General features: G+C 40.3%; 2 protein-coding genes across 6 annotated transcripts in view; both read right to left on the bottom strand.

The window, feature by feature from the left end:
- The window catches only part of myo9ab (myosin IXAb), a 107,383-nt gene extending 98,402 nt beyond the window's left edge, over positions 1–8,981 (bottom strand). The window contains exon 1 of the mRNA XM_060887535.1: positions 8,676–8,981. The gene's annotated coding sequence lies outside the window, so the exon portion shown is untranslated. The remainder of the gene's footprint in view (positions 1–8,675) is intronic.
- Positions 8,982–14,152: 5,171 nt separating this feature from the next.
- LOC132857087 (GRAM domain-containing protein 2A) overlaps positions 14,153–20,261 on the bottom strand; it is a 30,563-nt gene continuing 24,454 nt past the window's right edge. For 2 of the 5 annotated variants that reach the window (XM_060887061.1, XM_060887065.1), the window contains 3 exons: positions 19,499–19,592; positions 18,284–18,391; positions 14,153–15,019 (listed from right to left, as the gene is read on the bottom strand). In XM_060887061.1, the coding sequence (XP_060743044.1) occupies positions 14,974–15,019; positions 18,284–18,391; positions 19,499–19,592 (248 nt within the window). In that variant the 3' untranslated portion in view covers positions 14,153–14,973. Of the gene's footprint in view, positions 15,107–18,279; positions 18,392–19,498; positions 19,593–20,261 lie in introns of those variants that run through there. The other 3 variants (XM_060887063.1, XM_060887062.1, XM_060887064.1) reach the window with 3 other exon arrangements.

Genomic DNA, 20,261 nt, shown 5'->3' with positions numbered 1-20,261 from the left:
GAGAGAGAGAGGGAGAGAGATAGAGAGAGAGGGAGATAGAGAGAGAGAGAGAGAGAGAGAGAGAGAGAGAGAGAGAGAGAGATGGTATGTGTTCTATTTACAGCTTATCTTTTTTTTTCTCTTTTCTCCTATATTTTGTATTGTTTTATTCATAGGCGTATCTAAAAAAAATGAGGTGATCTGGGAGGGTTGTGAGCTGAGCATCAAATTGACTGCTCAAGTTGACTAGCACACACACACACACACACACACACACACACACACACAAACACACACAAACACACACACACACACACACACACACACACACACACACACACCACACCCACTATTCCTGTTGAACACATTGCTCCTTTTCAGAGCCGTAATCCCACTTTGGAAAGAAATTTCTGCCGCACATTGCAGCTAACACAAAAGCAGGGAAACTCCATGATGAAAAGATTTGATTCACATGAAGCTACGAGTTCGCGAGCGGCCAATAAAGCGGCTTGTGTGTACAACACACCCCTGCTGCACAAGTTACTGCTACATGCGCTGAACACGCCTATCCAACACACTGAGCGTGTTGTGTGTGAGTGTGTGTGAGTGTGTGTGTGAGACTCCTTTTATACACCTATTTTTAGTATCTACACCTGGGTCATCAGCCTTTTGTGAGGCCGTTCACCTGAGGGTGTCTCTGAAACCCCAACACACAAAGGGAGTATAAAGAGTATGAAGGCTTATAACAGCTGTTGAGACCAACGTGAAGGAAGAGACTGGAGACAAATCTAACCAACACTCCACACTTACACTTTCTGTTTTAGTGAACGTATATGACAGAAAGAGGACAGAGACGAATCTAATAACCTCCAGAGAAGATGTGAACTCAGTACAGCTCCCAGCTCACACCACAGCTTCTGGATGTAGGAGGAAAGAGTCAACCAAATCACTGAACACCATTGTTCCTAACGTCCAATCACTGATCACCATCGTTCCTAATGTCCAATCACTGCACAGCATTGTTCCTAATGTCCAATTACTGCACAGCATTGTTTCTAATGTCCAATCACTGCACACCATCGTTCCTAATGTCCAATCACTGCACACCATTGTTCCTAATGTCCAATCACTGCACACCATCGTTCCTAATGTCCAATCACTGCACACCATTGTTCCTAATGTCCAATCACTGCACACCATTGTTCCTAAAGTCCAGTCACTGTACACCATTGTTCCTAATGTCCAATCACTGTTCACCATTGTTCCTAATGTCCAATCACTGATCACCATCGTTCCTAATGTCCAATCACTGCACACCATCTTTCCTAATGCCCAGTCACTGAACACCATTGTTCTTAATGTCCAGTCACTGAACACCGTTGTTCTTAATGTCCAGTCACTGAACACCATTGTTCTTAATGTCCAGTCACTGAACACCGTTGTTCTTAATGTCCAGTCACTGAACACCGTTGTTCTTAATGTCCAGTCACTGAACACCATTGTTCATAATGCCCAGTCACTGAACACCATTGTGCATAATGCCCAGTCACTGAACGCCGTTGTTCCTAATGCCCAGTCACTGAACACCGTTGTTACTAATGTACAATCACTGAACACCGTTGTTCCTAATGTACAATCACTGAACACCATTGTTCTTAATGCCCAGTCACTGAACACCGTTGTTCCTAATGCCCAGTCACTGAACACCATTGTTCTTAATGCCCAGTCACTGAACACCACTATTCTTTATGTTCAATCACTGAACACCATTCTTCCTAATGCCCAGTCACTGAACACCATTGTTCATAATGCCCAGTCACTGAACACCATTGTTCCTAATGTACAATCACTGAACACCACTGTTCTTAATGTCCAGTCACTGAACACCATTGTTCTTAATGCCCAGTCACTGAATACCACTGTTCTTAATGCCCAGTCACTGAACACCATTGTTCCTAATGCCCAGTCACTGAACACCATATGAAGTCAGTTATTTCATCTCTAATCATTTCCATCATTAATTAATTCGATTTCTTGCTACCGTCGCTTCTTACTGACAGCAGGTGAAGTGGTTCGTAAATACTAAAGTAACAATAAAGTTTATTTGTGGTGTCGTGATCAATGAAGAATTCTTCTACAAGGAAAAAAATGCCAACCTATTATATTCTATCCTGACAAAACCTTCCTTCTTCATATACAACGAATTTCCAATTTGATTTGCAAATGATCACGATGAAGCCACGAACATGTAAAACATCAAGTCTCTGACATCATCGAGCAACATTCTGTGTGTGCGTTATCTAATGTCATCTGAAATGATTTGGCAACAAGGAATCTAAAACCTTTGTTTGAATGGGCCGAGACACGGAGAGTTACGTGCTAAGACCAGGTCCATCTGCTGAATGTTCAGTTCATGTCCACTCAGATTTGTTAGATATAAATGTTTCGATTTGCCTTAACAAGACCAATAATATATCGCTTTGTCAGATATTTAGAGATTAAACACGGCGATCTCGTGTTACACGCTGCCATCGTTTAGACTTTTTCAGGTAAGCGTCTCCTGCAATGTCTGTAGTCTTTGTACTTTTATTTATTTATTTATTTATTGACTTTCCTTCATCAGCAAATATCCTCCTGTGTTTACTCCATCAATTACCTCCTAGAGGATGAAAAGAAAAGATGGTGCTACAGCAACTGAACTGAACTCTGTATGTGATTTCTGCAACAAACGCAACAACAAACTCTGGATTTTAGAGACAGGACAGAATGGGAGAGGGAATCAGAGAAAACTGATCGTCTTAGGAGACCGTGAAAAGACAGGGAAATTCAGACAGTAGTGCCGAGACATAGAAATGGCAGCCACACCCTGTCTGTCCCACTGTCCCTGTAATCACACTTATTTCAACACGTGTGTGTGCGTGTGTGGTGTGTGGTGTGTGTGTGTGCGTGCGCGTATGCTGAGGGGGTTAAATTGATTGAAGAATTCATTAAAAATAATAAAGAATTCATAACTGAGTGCTTTTAATTTCAATAAACTGAATTTCACCACCGAATCTTCAGATAAAGGTCATTCATCTCCAAAGTATTTAAATGCATTTAAATTAGACAGACGGAGGAACAGAGCACAAAAGGGATCAGCAAAGATCCGACCAGACACACCTGCCTTCGAAACACTTGCACAGCCTGAAACTCAATCGAGACATGAATCATCAATTTTCGGGAAAGCTGTGAGAATTGAATGTAACGTTGGAATTACAGGCTTCACGCAGTCATACGGTAACATGTGAAGCAATGTGTTTTTTCAGAAAATGAGTCATGATAAGCCAGAAAGTAACAAAAGCTTTATATTAGGTGTGATTACAAATCCACTGATGAGCTAAAACTTTCTGAATATTATGAGAGGTAAATTGGAAGTTGGGGCCTTCACGATTCCATCGTGTTGTTCGTTTGACTGGTTTGAGATATGGGGAATTTAGAGGCCAAGGCAACCCTTTGAACACGCACTCACTCACATTTTCTACCGCTTATCTGAACTACCTCGGGTCACGGGGAGCCTGTGCCTATCTCAGGCGTCATCGGGCATCAAGGCAGGATACACCCTGGACGGAGTGCCAACCTATCGCAGGGCACACACACCCACTCTCATTCACTCACGCAATCACACACTATGGACAATTTTTCCAGAGATGCCAATTAACCTACCATGCATGTCTTTGGACCAGGGGAGGAAACCGGAGTACCCGGAGGAAACCCCCGAGGCACGGGGAGAACACACAAACTACACACACACAAGGTGGAGGCGGGAATCGAACCCCCAACCCTGGAGGTGTGAGGCGAACGTGCTAACCACTAAGCCACCGTGTCCCCCCACCCTTTGAACACTTCATCATATTTCCTCAAACTATACTGTAGGCTGCATTATCGTGCTGAAAGAGACCACTGTAAGTGTAAATATATATTAATCTATATGAATGCCTGGACGTAGCATTTAGCAGCAGAACGTTGCCACCGTGAGGCAGGGGACAACATGTGAAACTCGACACAGACAATAAGCAGAGCTCAGATTTAAATCAGGATTGCTGGATGCGAAGATGCTGCACCAGCAAGACGTGCGCTGAGACGACTGCACTCTGAGCTTCGATCGCTAACGAGACTGAGGCGAGGCATCTCACAAGGCTGCAAGGCGGGAGCCCTAACGTATCGTGCCACGTTCGCTGCTACGATCGATTGCAATGCGCAATTCAAACGATTTTTATAATTCTGTCTTATCGCTATCGTCCATAGTAAGATCGAATATTCGAAAGTCATCCTATAGGAACTCAGAGAGTATCTGTATCTGCATGTTTTTCAAAAGTTTGGAGGGAACCGGAGACCCTTGAGGACATCCATACACACACATAGGAAGCTCAGTTGAGCCACATATCGCCTGCAATAATTGCTAACTGCCGAAGGGAAAAAGGAACAGACAGTCAGCCATCTTGGATGTCCTCAGAACTCCAGAACAGCATTCAATTAGACAGCAAATAGCACACGGTCGCCTTTTTTCCCATCGTGCCTAATTACAGACAAGGATGAAATCCCTTGCAGATTGTTCAAGAAGATCTAATTATAGGCAAAAGTAGATAGCTGATGCAAAAAAAAGCAGGCGCAAGAGTCTAGTGTACGTCAGGTAAAAATAGACAAGTCAAGACGGACAGAAAGGCACTCCGTTGAGACGTGTCCATCAGTTAGCTTCTCGTTTTAACAATTTACATTTGTGTGAGTCCTTCAGATTGTATGAGGTTACGTCAGCAACACTAATAGCACACTGCTAATTTGGAGCACGCGTTGGCCTACTGGATAGTCTGCAGTCGTGTTTAAAGTAAGAGCGTTTCTCCTGCTGTACGCTAGTTTTACTGTCAGCCCTGCAAACAACTTCATCAATCAAAGCTCAGTGTGTTTCAGTACAGGGACAAAGAAACACTCACCACGGAAGAGTCAGCATATGGTTCCTCTGTGTAGACAGTTAAAAAAAAAGCTTTCATGTGATGTGTAGATTCAGAAACTGAACAAGCTATATCTCAAGTTATAACACATACTTTTAGATGTTATATCTCTTACTGTAAGAGGTTATAACATGTACTGTAGGTGATTATATCACGTACTTAATAGGTTGTAACAGGCTCTGTTGAAGGTTATAACACATGCTGAAGGAGATTACTGTATAACAGATACTATAAGAGATTGTAGCAAACACTGTAAGAGGCTATAACACGTACTTAGGAAATTTTAATGGATACTGTAGGAGGTTATAACACGTACTGTAGCAGGTATTAACCCGTGCTGTAGGAGGTTATAACAGAAGCTTATAATACAGTAGGAGGTTATAACACATAACACATGTTGAAGGGTATAACACATACTGTAAAAGGTGATCACACGTTCTGCAGGAGGTTATGATATATACTGTAGGAGATTATAACGTACTATAGGAGGCTGTTACATGCACTGTAGGAGATTATAACACGTACTATAGGAGGATATTACATGCACTGTAGGAGATTATAACACGTACTATAGGAGGATATTACATGCACTGTAGGAGATTATAACACGTACTATAGGAGGCTGTTACATGCACTGTAGGAGATTATAACACGTACTATAGGAGGATATTACATGTACTGTAGGAGATTATAACACGTACTATAGGAGGATATTACATGCACTGTAGGAGATTATAACACGTACTATAGGAGGATATTACATGCACTGTAGGAGATTATAACACGTACTATAGGAGGATATTACATGCACTGTAGGAGATTATAACACGTACTATAGGAGGATATTACATGTACTGTAGGAGATTATAACACGTACTATAGGAGGATATTACATGTACTGTAGGAGATTATAACACGTACTATAGGAGGATATTACATGTACTGTAGGTTATAACTTGTACTGTAGGTATTTACTCAAAGCTTTAGACTACAAATATAATCCAATTGTATTCTTGAACAAATTCTGGCCTTGCTGTTATTGTGAGTGCTGCTACATTGGACACACAGTTTCCACACAAAACTATGTGTGCACATGTGGTATGCTGAGATGTGAGACAGGTACAGCTACAAGAAACATGCCTTTAGCCTGAAGATATACATCAGAACAGAACAGATGCTCAGTTGAATTCAAAAGCCTGCTGAACGCAAACACGTGTATGGGCAGAGAGTGAGTGTGAATAACTACTACAGCCTTTTACACACACACACACTCTGATCTGATGCCTTCAAAAGGTCATTTAACTCTTACTTACTGTAGATACCACAGTGTGGGACACAGATACAGATACCACGGTGTGGGACATGAGATCAGGGCTCTGTGTAGGTGAAACAAATTCTTCCACCTTCCATCAACCTTGTCAAAATCATGTCTTCCTGGAGCTCACTTTGTTCACAGCAGCACTGTCATGCTGGAACAGATGTAGGCATCTTAGGTCAGGTGAAACTGTGTACTTCTTCAGTTTGAAGAAGAACCACATATGGGTGTGAAGGTCAGGTGTCCACAAACCTTTCACCATGTACAGTATTGTACATTACCATGGAATATCATATTCCTTATATGATTTTAAAGATGATAAACATACACTTTACAGATGAGTGCACACACAGTCCATTAGATATACTAACATTACATGATACGTATATAATATAGATCCTGTAATAATTACATTTTTTCACCTCCCTATGTTAAATAATTCGAATCCATATAGAGCGTGAATGCTGTTAAATTGATTTGTGAGAAAACAGGCTCATGACTGATACTTGTACTGTGTTTAAAGTGACAGATTTTTGGGTCAGACTGTAATGAAGCTGAAACGTCATGTAATTGCATTTAACCTTGTTACTACACCGAAAGCCAATTTCTAAACTGAATCAGTCTTTCAAACGGTACACAGAAGCTGACCTTATACTCCATGTGTAGGCAGGATACATATGTATGCTTCCATTTACAACCCAGCTGCAACACACACACACACACACACACACACACAAGGTGTGTATTAATACTGAGAGACTGCCTCGAGGTCCTTCATGAAGCAACGTAGTGACTAAATAAACTGGGGTGACTTTGCAAAAAAAAATAAAAAAAAAATAAAAAAAATAGACAAGAAGTCTTTTTTATTATGTTTTGAGAAAAGCAATACTTCATTTCTATTGCTGTACGTAGGACGTTCAGGCGCATGTACTATATGTGACAGAACATGTTCAAAAAGATCTTTCTATGGTTCTGATAGTGCTGAATAATGAATAACTCTCTCACACACTCTCTCTCCCACACACACACACACAATTATTAATGCTGCTAATTTATACAAAGCCTACACTTTATAGTAACCTTTTATGGGGCTCTTTTGGTTTGAAATATATAAATATTTGAAGCCCTAAAATATGAGAAGAATGGAATTTGTCAGAATTCTGGCCCAAATGTCCCCACAAGGTCAGAACGGCCAGATATTCCTAGTCTTGTGGGGACATTTGTTGGTCTCTGCCATGATATAACAACAACGTCACCATACTCACATACTCTCTCTCTCTCTCTCCTCTCTGTCTCTCTCTCCATCTCTCTCTCTCTCTCTCTCTCTCTCTCTCCCTCCCTCTCTCTCCATCTCTCTCTCCCTCCCTCTCTTCCTCCATCTCTCACTCTCCTTCTCTCTCCCTCTCTCCCCCCCTTTCCCTCTCTCTCTCTCTCTCTCTCTCTCTCACCCCCCCTCATCTCTCTCCCTCTCTCTCCCTTTCCATCTCTCTCTCTCTCCCTCTCTTCCTCCCTCTCTCTCTCTCTCCCTCTCTCACCCCCCCTCCATCTCTCTCTCTCTCTCTCTCTCTCTCTCACACACGCGCGCGCGCAGTATAACATGTAATAGCTCTTCTAAGCCCGTATTGGATGAATTATGGAGACGTGCAGCTTCCTGTCCCTCATAGCTGAGCTTTAGAGGATCTTTCACTCAATTGAAACGTACGGCGTTTATAATCCACGTCAGAGCCCCAATGAAAAGGAACAGAAAATGAATGCATTCGTGTGCAAACGTACAATAAGGTCATAACGAGGCGCATCGACATTCAAACGTCGTCTTCTTCAGTTTATATTACGTGCATCTGCGGGGGAAAAAACGTGACTGCGTATTTTCTAGAGGACAAAAAAAAAAAAAAATCTGCCTGATTCGCATCACAACCTCCAGCCTGCAGACCGAGGCTGTCATTCATGATGCTCCTCAATGCTAAAGAACAATCCAGTCACCCTGCAGTGATACTGAAGCAATGCGTAAAATGATCCCCAGGTTTATTATATGATTCTACTACACGGTGGTTCCATTAAAAGTGTTGTTATAGGTTACAGGATGCCTTCAAACACTTGGGATAGAGCCACAAATCCATCAACAAAAAAAAGGCAAAATGGGTTTAATGATCAATGATAAATCCATTCCTTGATATAATGACTAGAGGGATGAGGTTTTAAAGTGAAAGTGGAGCAGAAACCAGGCGCCTCTGTGCGCTTTGACAGAATCCAGAGCGCATTTAAAGAAAACTTCCAGTCTCCAGTTCCTCCGAGTGCATATTTCTGTTCCTCATTTAAATCCGTGGTGTTTTTTCCCCCCCAATGAACGCGTTCCCAAAGATATTAAAAGCTGGATATGGTTAAAAACATCCCCTTACCTTTACACATGTGCGTATCCGGTTCCGCTCCGGTTACCTTTGTAGCGGATAGAAGACGCGCCGCGGGGGAATAAAACGCACAACCCACTTAAAACCTTCCCCTGTAAGCACGATGAGGCAACACGCCTAACGTCGTCTTCTTCTTTCCCCCAGATGTTTTATACAAGTCACGTCCAGCTTGTGTAAGGCTCACGTACGTCTCGGTTACAGCTACACGCTCATTCTCAATACACAGCGATGCTGCGATCAGAAACCTACGTGTGTTTTCTAGAGGGTTTTTTTTTTTTTCCACATCAAAGCGACGTGCGCGCGCTTCATTGAGAGACGGGAGCGCGCAAAACCCGTGTCACGGGGAGGGGGGGACGGGGGGTTGAGTGGACAGATAAACGCTGGGGGGAGCAATGAGGCACATAACACACTAGAGAGATGTTTTCCGTCCCTTAGAATAGATTATTTATATTTATGTCACCAAAAAAGACTGGTTTACACTCACAAACAACCCCTACAGTAACTACATATAGTTTAGTCCTATAAGCTTAGTTTCTATAAGCACAGGCTCACATACATAAATAGATAGATAGATAGATAGATAGATAGATAGATAGATAGATAGATAGATAGATAGATAGATAGATAGATAGATAGAAATTCAGTTTGGCATCTAGACAAATATAGGCAAATAGACAAGTGCAGATAAATATGTAGTATGTACAGAATGTAATATATATATATATAGATATATATATAAACATATGTACAGAATGTAATATATATATATATATATATATATATATATATATATATATATATATATATATATATATATATATATATATATATATCTGCGATGGGTTGGCACTCCATCCAGGGTGTATCCTGCCTTGATGCCCGATGACGCCTGAGATACGCCTTTACTACAATCTTTTTGAAACCTCGTGAATGCTGCTGATATTTAACTAAAACTAAAATCCAGAAGTATAGGGACACACTGATATCACACACGTAACCAAACTTTTGTCACAAAGTTGAAAGCACGCAGTTGTATGTCTTTGTAGCTGTTGCCTTACATTTTACCTTCACTGGGAAGGGTAAACTGCTCCGGCATGAAAATGCCCCGTGCACAAAGACACTGTGTTCCTGAAGACACTGTGTATCAAGGTCTGAGTTAAGGAACTCAAGAGTCCCACAAAGAGCGATGACATCATCCCCACTGTATTATTTATTCATTTCCAATTACTGCTTTATCTTGGTCAGGATTTTATTCTGTTGCGCATTATGAAAACATATGTGTGCATTTTATTTAAAGGCCAAAATGTGGGTTTAGATAAAGTAGTTAAAGCAGCACACTTAGATTTTACCACTCTATACTGATCAAGTGATATATTCTATAAGCTGCAGATAAATAATGAGTGTGGAAATTACACTGTATTTTTAAATTAAGCCGCATTTTCAGTGACTAATGAATAATTACATCCGGACTACATCTTATTCGTGAAGCAATGTATTATAAATAACTCGGTATATTGCTATTAACTCAAACATCTGAGTCAAACATCTGTTGGATTCATCTAAACAAACAAGTCTAATCCATGGAGGTCCATCTCACAACTTACAGGATTCAAAGGATCTGCTGCTAACGTATTGGTACCAAATACCACAGCACGCCTTCAGAGGTCTTGTGGAGTCCATACTTCACTGAATATGATTTGGAACAATGGTTTATATTTTATGGCTGATCGCCGATTAGAAGATGTTGACTTTACATTTCTCATTAACATCTTTAATTACTTTTTTTTAAATGCTTTATTTAAAATTTTTTTCCTTCCTTGAATAGCCATTAGTCATTATCCCATATTTTTAAGTGATGGTCCACTGAATGCCCACTTTGTCCCACTAAAGTGTTTTATTGGTATTATAAACATTAACATAGCAGCGGCGCACATTTAAAGGTTGCTAGAGTTTAGGAGAAGTAAATTCATTCATTCATTCACTCATCTTCTACCGCTTATCCGAACTACCTCGGGTCACGGGGAGCCTGTGCCTATCTCAGGCGTCACTGGGCATCAAGGCAGGATACACCCTGGACAGAGTGCCAACCCATCGCAGGGCACACACACACACTCATTCACTCACACAATCACACACTAGGGACAATTTTCCAGAGATGCCAATCAACCTACCATGCATGTCTTTGGACCGGGGGAGGAAACCGGAGTACCCGGAGGAAACCCCCGAGGCACGGGGAGAACATGAAACTCCACACACACAAGGTGGAGGCGGGAATCGAACCCCGACCCTGGAGGTGTGAGGCGAACGTGCTAACCACTAAGCCACCGTGCCCCCAGGAGAAGTAAATTTCAAGAGAAAATGAAGTGCATACACCTGAGATACTTTAAATTTCCAAATCATGAGACAAAATTAACTCTTCTGAACGTGTCGGGTTCTGAATCTCAGTTCTATCGGTTTAAATACAGTCGACTTTTGCCTACACGAGGATTATGAGCTGAGTCTACGCATTAGACACTGGCTGTGAAATGCAGGCTGTCAGCGATGCCAAGTTTACATTCAGGTTATTTTTATCTGACGGTAAAATGAGTAATGAATTATGAATTCTTATGAAGTCATTCAAGATTGTCAAACGTTTTAAGTAAAATAAACAAGCTTTCTAGCACTAAAATGAACAGCTTAATGGAATAGGGGTCTAAAGGTCTGGTACACACTAAGCCCTTGTAAACAAAAGCTTAGGTATAAGTACTGTATAAACACTATATAAATATAAACAGATGAGTTCGTCAGATTTACTTAAGATGAGAGAGATACTGTATATTTCTCAAGGATTCTGTTTTGGTCTGACAAAGTGAGGTTAAATAAATAGTTTTCATCTATCAATGTGAAATGCAGGAATAACCGGGACGAACGGACCGAAAAGAACCACATCTGTTCTATGACACAGAGGGATCACATGATGACAAAATGATTACCGTCTAACTGATGCTACAACGTTGATTTAACTTCTGTGCCACCGCATTGGAAATCACTATAATCAAAACCCAAAATACTCTATAAAAGAATGATTTTTTTTCTTTCGGTAAAATGTCTATACAGCTGGATTATTTCAGTCTTTTGGACAGGGCATGAAGATTACGTTGCGTTTTCACATAAACTGCATGAAAAGTATATTTTTTAATGATTAAAAATTAAGGTTTGAAATAAGTCAGGGGAAACGTTTGATATGGAATGACGTGACTTTCAGCTTCCTAAAGGAGGCTGATTTAAAAGACTTGTAGTGCTGAGTTCAAAACAGATATAATGTTATAACAAAGCAGTTATTTTTTTTTTTCACAAAGTTTACAACTTGGATACTCTGCCCAGGCTTGTTTTGTGTGTGTGTGTGTGTGTGGACCTGCAGTCCACACTTTCACTCACCTGCATGATCGTGTGTACCTGACAGAAAAAACATTACGTATACAAACAGCACAGATTCACAGTGTAGTGTTATAATAGACTCCCAGGTTTATTAGGCAGAAACCAAAATCCATTAAAAACTCTAATTCTATTAGAAATGATGAAATAAAATGATAAATATTCTATTTTTTTAATCAATAGACAATAGTAATGGTGACATATTAAATGAAAAAAAAAAATTGTACTACAGTACACACACACACACAAAGCAGATATACGCACACACACAAACACGCAAACACATACATACACACAAACAAGCACATACACACAAACACAAACAAACACGCACACATATAAACACACACAGACACACACACACAAACACGCACAAACACGCACACACATACACACACACAGACACACACACACAAACACGCACACACATATATACACACAAACAAGCCCATATACACAAACACACACACAAACACACACACAGAAACACACACACACACAGAAACACACACACACATATAAACACACAGACACACACACAAACACACACACAAACAAGCACACACACACAAACACACAGAAACACACACACACATAAACACGCACACATATAAACACACACACACACACACACACACACACACACATATACATACACACAAACAAGCACATACACACAAACACACACACAGAAACACACACATAAACAAACACGCACACATATAAACACACAGACACACACACACACAAACACGCACACACATACATACACACAAACAAGCACATACACACACACACAAGCACATACACACACACACAAGCAAACACACACACACACACAGAAACACACACACAGACACACATATAAACATTTTAAACAGCTGTTATGAATTAAAAAGCTGAGATGTGTAAGACATTATTTGTAAGCAGTTTTCTTGTGATTCTGTGAGTCCTACAATCTCAAAACAGCAATTTATTCTTTAACTTTTCCCCTTTTTTATCTCCGCACTTGGAACAAAGGTGAAAAACTATAAAGTGAATTTGAAACTGTAGAAAATAAAATGATCTTCGATCACAAGATACACATATGGTTTGTAACGATGTGGGATGTGGCAGCTCAGTGGTTAAGGCACTAACCCTAACCAAGCTGCCAGTTATGGGCCCTTGAGCAAGGCCCCTTAACCCTCTATTTCTCAGTTGTATAAAATGAAATAAAATGTATGTTGCTCTGGATAAAGGCATCTGTCAAATGCTATAAATGTAAATGTAATGATAGATATTAATGATAGATAGACTTTCTACTTGAACATGTCTGACCTATAACTGTAATTTTTTTTAATCTGCTCCAGATTGGAATTATAAACTCTATAACGTGAAGAATTTTAGGACCATACGGGTGTGTTGTCTCACATCCCCTTCTACGTATATGACATAAAACCCTTGCGCAATTTAGAGAGCAGAGATATTGAATTCTGCCCGCATGCTGGCTGTAAACCGACTCCTGCATGTTTTTTTTTTTATCCCACAATTGTTTTCATGTTAAACCAAAACCGACTACGTTTTAATCTAACGATATTAGAGGTCGATGAAAGATCCCACGACTTTCCGAAAATTTAACCGGACAAATTCCGTAGAATGTCTCCAGTCTGCTATTATGGTCACTTTTTAACAAACCCTATAAATAAATGGATTCAGTTACAGAACATTAAAGTCTAAAAGAATAAAACTTACTAGAAGGAAAATAACCATAACTAGGATTTAGATTGCAAGCCCTAGTAATATACAGTATTTGTAGGGACCCAACTGGAAGCAAGAAGCAGTTAAAATTCTAAACTACAGGAAACAGCACCCTCTAAAGGACACTGTTAACAAAACAAATAATGGAGAAAACATTTAAAATACCTTCAAATAAATTTATTTTCTATAAAGGTGAGAATTCTGTGATATACTGTAGTATATGCGATATTTTCAATCCCCATATTTACATCCATATGTGTAATATATAGAGAGATTTGAGATTCTGCGCTGTTGGAAAAATGTGCAATGACACAAAAACAGGTTAAAAACTGTTTATTAGTCAACGATGCCTAACTGCTTTGTCTGACAGTTAAAAATCTATGCTGTATAATGTGACCATATTTCCTTCACGAGGAAAAAACTATGTTGTACAAAATATCGCAAATAAATATAGTAAATCTGTACTAAGAGTAAATCGCACCTATTCGTCTTTAAACCGAGCTTCTCGTTCACTTTAAAAACTACGCACTCCTACGTCCTGTGAAATTTCAAGTACAGTACATCACTACAAGCAACTTGGAATGGAGTAAATCTAAAGCAGAGCTGACAGGCATATAATCACGCAATGAAACGCTACATGTCCGTTCGGTCGCATTGCCGCGTCTGTAATTTTGAATTGGCTTTCACAAAAACTAAATCACACAAAACATTCTTCATCCAACAGCAGAACACAACAGAATCTCTGACTACACACTGAAACTTCATCCTCTCCATCCAAGTTCTTCCACTCTTCTGGGCATTTGCAAAGACAAATCCATCTTTTTTGTGGGTGAAATGATTCATCTTACCTAAAATGCATTTCCTAACCTTCCAAAGCGAAGACCTTCACGTAACATCTTTCTTAAGCAAACAAATCTCACTGGCACCATGAACGCTTTCATGAAATGAAATGACTGATGTTTGAAGAACGCTGTAGGAACCGACGGCGTGTCCGGTTGTCCGCAGGCTCTCTGTCTTGCTGGTGTATGATGTCGTAGAGTCGCCATAGTGGAAGTCGGGTAACAAGCGCCATCATCAAGCCGCTTCCTCTGTGAGCTTACCTTGTATCGTATCCCGAAGACCTACTTCACGTGTAGAATTAGTTCTCTCCTCTGCTGCTGGTCAGTAATCGATGAGTAAAAGTTCTGTCCAAGAATCCACAAAGTGATTCTTTTCTATATGCTAATGGCTAGACTGGAAAAAAAGCAAAGCCATTTTTAAACCAGCGTTACCTGTAAACACACACACACACACACACACACACACACACAATTAGTACAATAATGACCTATTCATCCACTTTATTAGGAACACTTCTACAGCATTATGCTTTTAACCAATCATGTGGCAGACACACAGTGTGGCAGACAGGTGACTGCTTCAGCTAATGTTCACAACAAATATCAATATAAAGAAAGTGATCTCAATAAACTCGACCATGGAGGGTTTGTTTGTGCCGGACGAGCTGGTTTAAGTACTTAAGAAAGATCTGGGATTTTCATGCACAACTGTAACAGACAATGATGACCGCAGTGATGAAAGAGATCAGAAAACAACGATCAAGCTAGTTTCAGATGAATATAAGTAAACAGAAACTAAAAAAAAAAATCATTATTTACAATTGAAGTGGGCAAAAAAATCACCTCAGAATGCACAATTTGTCAAACCTTGAGGTGGATGGGTTACAACAGCAGAAGACAACATCAGGGTTCCAGATTTGTCCCCGAAGAACATGAATCTGAGGCTACAGCGACACAAACTAGTCACTTGGAAGCAGTTTGACTTAAAGGTTTGATGTGAACATTAACTGAAGCTCTTAACCTGTATCACTGATATCTTTACACATGCTATCTTGCACATTTCAGTCAATTGCTTTTTTGCACAATACATTACAATACCTCATATAACTGCTGCTATCATATTAAAGGTGGGGTCTCCGTTGTTTGAAAGCCAATGTTGACATTTGAAATCACCAAAACAAACACGCCCCTAACCCAAATGGGTCCCACCCCTGTATCGATAGCTCCGCCCACACATACGGACGTAACCCAGGCAACTAATGGAAAGAAATGTCTTTATCATAGCTGAAGTGAAGAACAATACGATTGTAGATAAACAAACAAGCAAAAATGACACACAAGCATAATCATGTAAAGGACAAAGACATATATTAGTTCTGTGTAACAAAGCAAAACCAACGTTACTCACCTATCGAGAAGGAAAAAAGCGCCTCGGCGTCTTAAGTAAAGTTGGTCACATATTCACAGATTGGAGTTTCCCGAGTCAATAACTCCTGAGCTAAACACTGTTACTACACAAAACACGGTTGTAGCTGCGTCTCTACATTACTACGATAGAAAAGAGGTGTTATTTGTGTAGTAACAGCGTTTATCTCAGGAGTTATTGACTCGGGAAACTCCAATCTGTGAATATGTGACCAACTTCCTGCTCCTTCAGTTCTCTCCAGCGCTGGAAAGCTGATCCTATATTAACACGTCCTACTTCTTACCTTATCGTAAGCCTTTCTTCACTTTCTTTCTTTGTTTTTATCCTCCATGTCAATGTTAAAACCGCTTTCTGCTAATGTCACACATGCGCACTGAACACTCTCTCCACCCATATTGACAAGACACGCCCCTTTCTGCTCATTGGCTACACGTTTGTTTTGATTTTTGTTTAGTTTGTCGTCCCGACTCAGTTTTCTGAAGCATTTCTCAAACAACGGAGACCCCACCTTTAAGTGTTCATTTCAGTATTTTAGCACATGTCCTATACAATATACAGCATGTACACTGGTCGGCACTGCTTTTGTGTGTTGTCTTGTAACGTTTTGTGTCTTTTTTCTCATACTGTGTACACCAGGCTGTACAGATGCACTTTACGTATGCGTCTAGGACTAACTTACTGAAGTCTTTAGCTCTGTGTGTTGTTCTATGTAGCTTCATGGTCCTAGAGGAACGTTGTCTCATTTCACCGTGTACTGCGTCAGATATACAGTCGAAATGACAATAAAAGCTTCTTGACTTCTCAGCTTGTGCTCTCAGCTTAAAACTCATATTTTTAGGGTAGCTTTTAATTGACTAATTGTAATTTTACATTGTGCTTATTTTATAGTCTATTTTTGTTGCTTTCATTTTAATCTTTATATTATGTGGTGTATTTTTAAAGGCGCTATAGAAAATAAAGGTTATTATTATTATTCACTTGACGTGATTGGCTAATTGGACAACTACATGAAAGTGCAGGTGTTCCTAATAAAGTGGATAGAGAGTTGAGTTACGTTCGCAGTGACGGAGTCTGCAGATGTGGAGTCTGCGTAGCACATAAACGTGTCTCGGTTATTTACGTTCATTAACTTTATTTCTTTTGTGATATTGACTGTGAAGTCTGACAGTTTGATGTAGTCACAAGCTGATCGTTATGTTTCGGGCTGTAAATACGCTCAGACCAAAACACGCTTTCTTTCTATGTTGTCAATGAACATGCTACGAGTACATGACCTTTAGCTAGGATCTCTCGATTTCATTTAAATAAATTAATTAATGAAAAAAAATATAATAAAATAAAATATAATAAACTATGTACTGAATCAGAGTAAAACCAAATTCACTGGGATTAATATAATTATTAATAAACATTATTACAAAGTCGTGAGGGGGGAAGTCGTGGCCTAATGGTTAGAGAGTTTGACTCCTAACCCCAAGGTTGTGGGTTCGAGTCTCGGGTCGGCAATACCACGACTGAGGTGCCCTTGAGCAAGGCACCGAACCCCCCCCCCAACTGCTCCCCGGGCACCACAGCATAAATGGCTGCCCACTGCTCCGGGTGTGTGTTCACGATGTGTGTGTTCACTGCTGTGTGTGTGTGTGCACTTTGGATGGGTTAAATGCAGAGAACGAATTCTGAGTATGGGACACCGTACTTAGCCGTATGTCACGTCACTTTCACAATGCTAATTAATTGACTAGCCTTCTATTAGAATTTTACTTAAATATTTATTTTTGTTTTTATTTGTTTCCTATATAGCTTTTATGTGATATGGTTCTACAGTACAGTACTTTTTAGTCTGCATTTTCTATCCCAGATTTTTTTTTTCTTCTTTTTGTACAGGTAAGTATTTAAGAATAATGGTGGGGAAAAAAAAAACATTTTGGATTCTTCTACTCAAGAAACATCTGGTGTAAGGTGAAATGACATGCAGGTCATTTGCATATGCAGTATAGAGCCCATAAAATTTGACTTGCGTGTGTTAGGTTCATGACTCACTTTCTTCCCTGTGTACATTTTGCTGCTACATTTCAGTCTCCACCCGAGAGGTGCAATTATATAATAGTCTAATAAATGGCTTGTGAGTGTACATAAGCTTGGAGATGTTAGATGTGTGTGTAGGTGAGAGTGTGCAAGCTCACCTGTCTCTCATGGGTAATGTAGGCTGTGTGCTGAGGAAGGAGAGCTGCTGTTCCAGACTGCACACACGGAAGGCCAGGTAACACGATGACATAATCAGTAGTATTATACTGTACAAACACACACACACAAACAAACACACACACACAAACATGCACACACACATACACACAAACAAACACATGCACAAACACACACACACAAAAACACAAGCACACACACAAACACAGACACAAACATGCACACACAGACACACACACAAACACACACACAAGCACACACACACCCAAACACAGACACACAAACAAGCACACACAAAAACAAACACACATACACAAACACACACACAAACACACACACACAAACAAACACACACACACACAAACATGCACACACACATACACACAAACAAACACATGCACAAACACACAGACACACACACAAAAACACAAGCACACACACACAAACACACAGACACAAACATGCACACACAGACACACACACAAACACACAAACACGCACACAAGCACACACACACCCAAACACAGACACACAAACAAGCACACACAAAAACAAACACACATACACAAACACACACACAAACACATACACACACAAACACACACACACGCAGACACACAAACACGCACACAAACAAACACACACAAACACACACACAAATATGTACACAGACACACACAAACATGCACACATGCGCAAACACACACACAAACACAGACACACACACCCACACAAACACAGACACACAAAGACACACACCCACCCACAGACACACACAGAGACAGACACACAGACACACACACACAGACACAAACACACAGGATTAATAGGATTAATAAAGAGATTTCACTAATTACGCAACAGGCCTAATCCCTAAATCAAGATCTGCTTATAAAACAGAAAAATAACGTCTAAAATATTTTGGAACACACACACACACACACACACACACACACACACACACACACACACACACACACACACACACACACACACACACACACACACACACACACACACACACACACACACACACACACACTGGGCTGGCCAACAGAGGGCAATACAATAAATCAAAAGACACAATATATTGTCAGCAAATCCACTAGTCACTGATAAACACAGATTTTATCTCTACTGACCTACAAACATTTAATAACATACTCAGATAGAGCAGATTTGAGTTTGTCACATACAGCAGGATGAAGAACTTGAGAAGCTGATACTCCATGTGTCCTAACTCTGGTACAGGCTCAGTCAGCAGAATATTCTCAGCCTCGAGGTGTCTCTCTGAAAAGCACAAATCAGAAAAAAATCTCAATCCATAAAGCCTTAAACTGGCTCATTTGCTTCTGGATCATAAAGTATATTTATGTATATAATCACAGTAGAAATGTTTTTTTTCTTTTCCTCATTCAGGTTTTCAACTCTACACATTTCTTGTCGCTACGCATTTTCTGCGTTAGATCGGTTTAATCCCTAAAAAAGGTTATTTCAATTTTAAAAGAATTAAAAATTCATATTTTCTTTTCCTTCATTGATGATATATTTATAGTGGTGGCTTAGTGGTTAGCACGTTCGCCTCACACCTACAGGGTCGGGGTTCGATTCCCGCCTCCACCTTGTGTGTGTGGAGTTTGCATGTTCTCCCCGTCCCTCAGGGGTTTCCTCCGGGTACTCCGGTTTCCTCCCCCGGTCCAAAGACATGCATGGTAGGTTGATTGGCATCTCTGGAAAATTGTCCGTAGTGTGTGATTGCGTGAGTGAATGAGAGTGTGTGTGTGTGTGTGCCCTGCGATGGGTTGGCACTCCGTCCAGGGTGTATCCTGCCTTGATGCCCGATGACGCCTGAGATAGGCACAGGCTCCCCGTGACCCGAGGTAGTTCGGATAAGCGGTAGAAGATGAATGAATGAAAGAATGAATGAATGAGATGTGCGGCACGGTTTACTGAAACATG

The sequence above is a fragment of the Tachysurus vachellii genome, chromosome 14 (assembly GCF_030014155.1).
Source record: "Tachysurus vachellii isolate PV-2020 chromosome 14, HZAU_Pvac_v1, whole genome shotgun sequence".
Taxonomy (NCBI): domain Eukaryota; kingdom Metazoa; phylum Chordata; class Actinopteri; order Siluriformes; family Bagridae; genus Tachysurus; species Tachysurus vachellii.
This window is presented reverse-complemented; position numbering and strand designations above follow the sequence as displayed.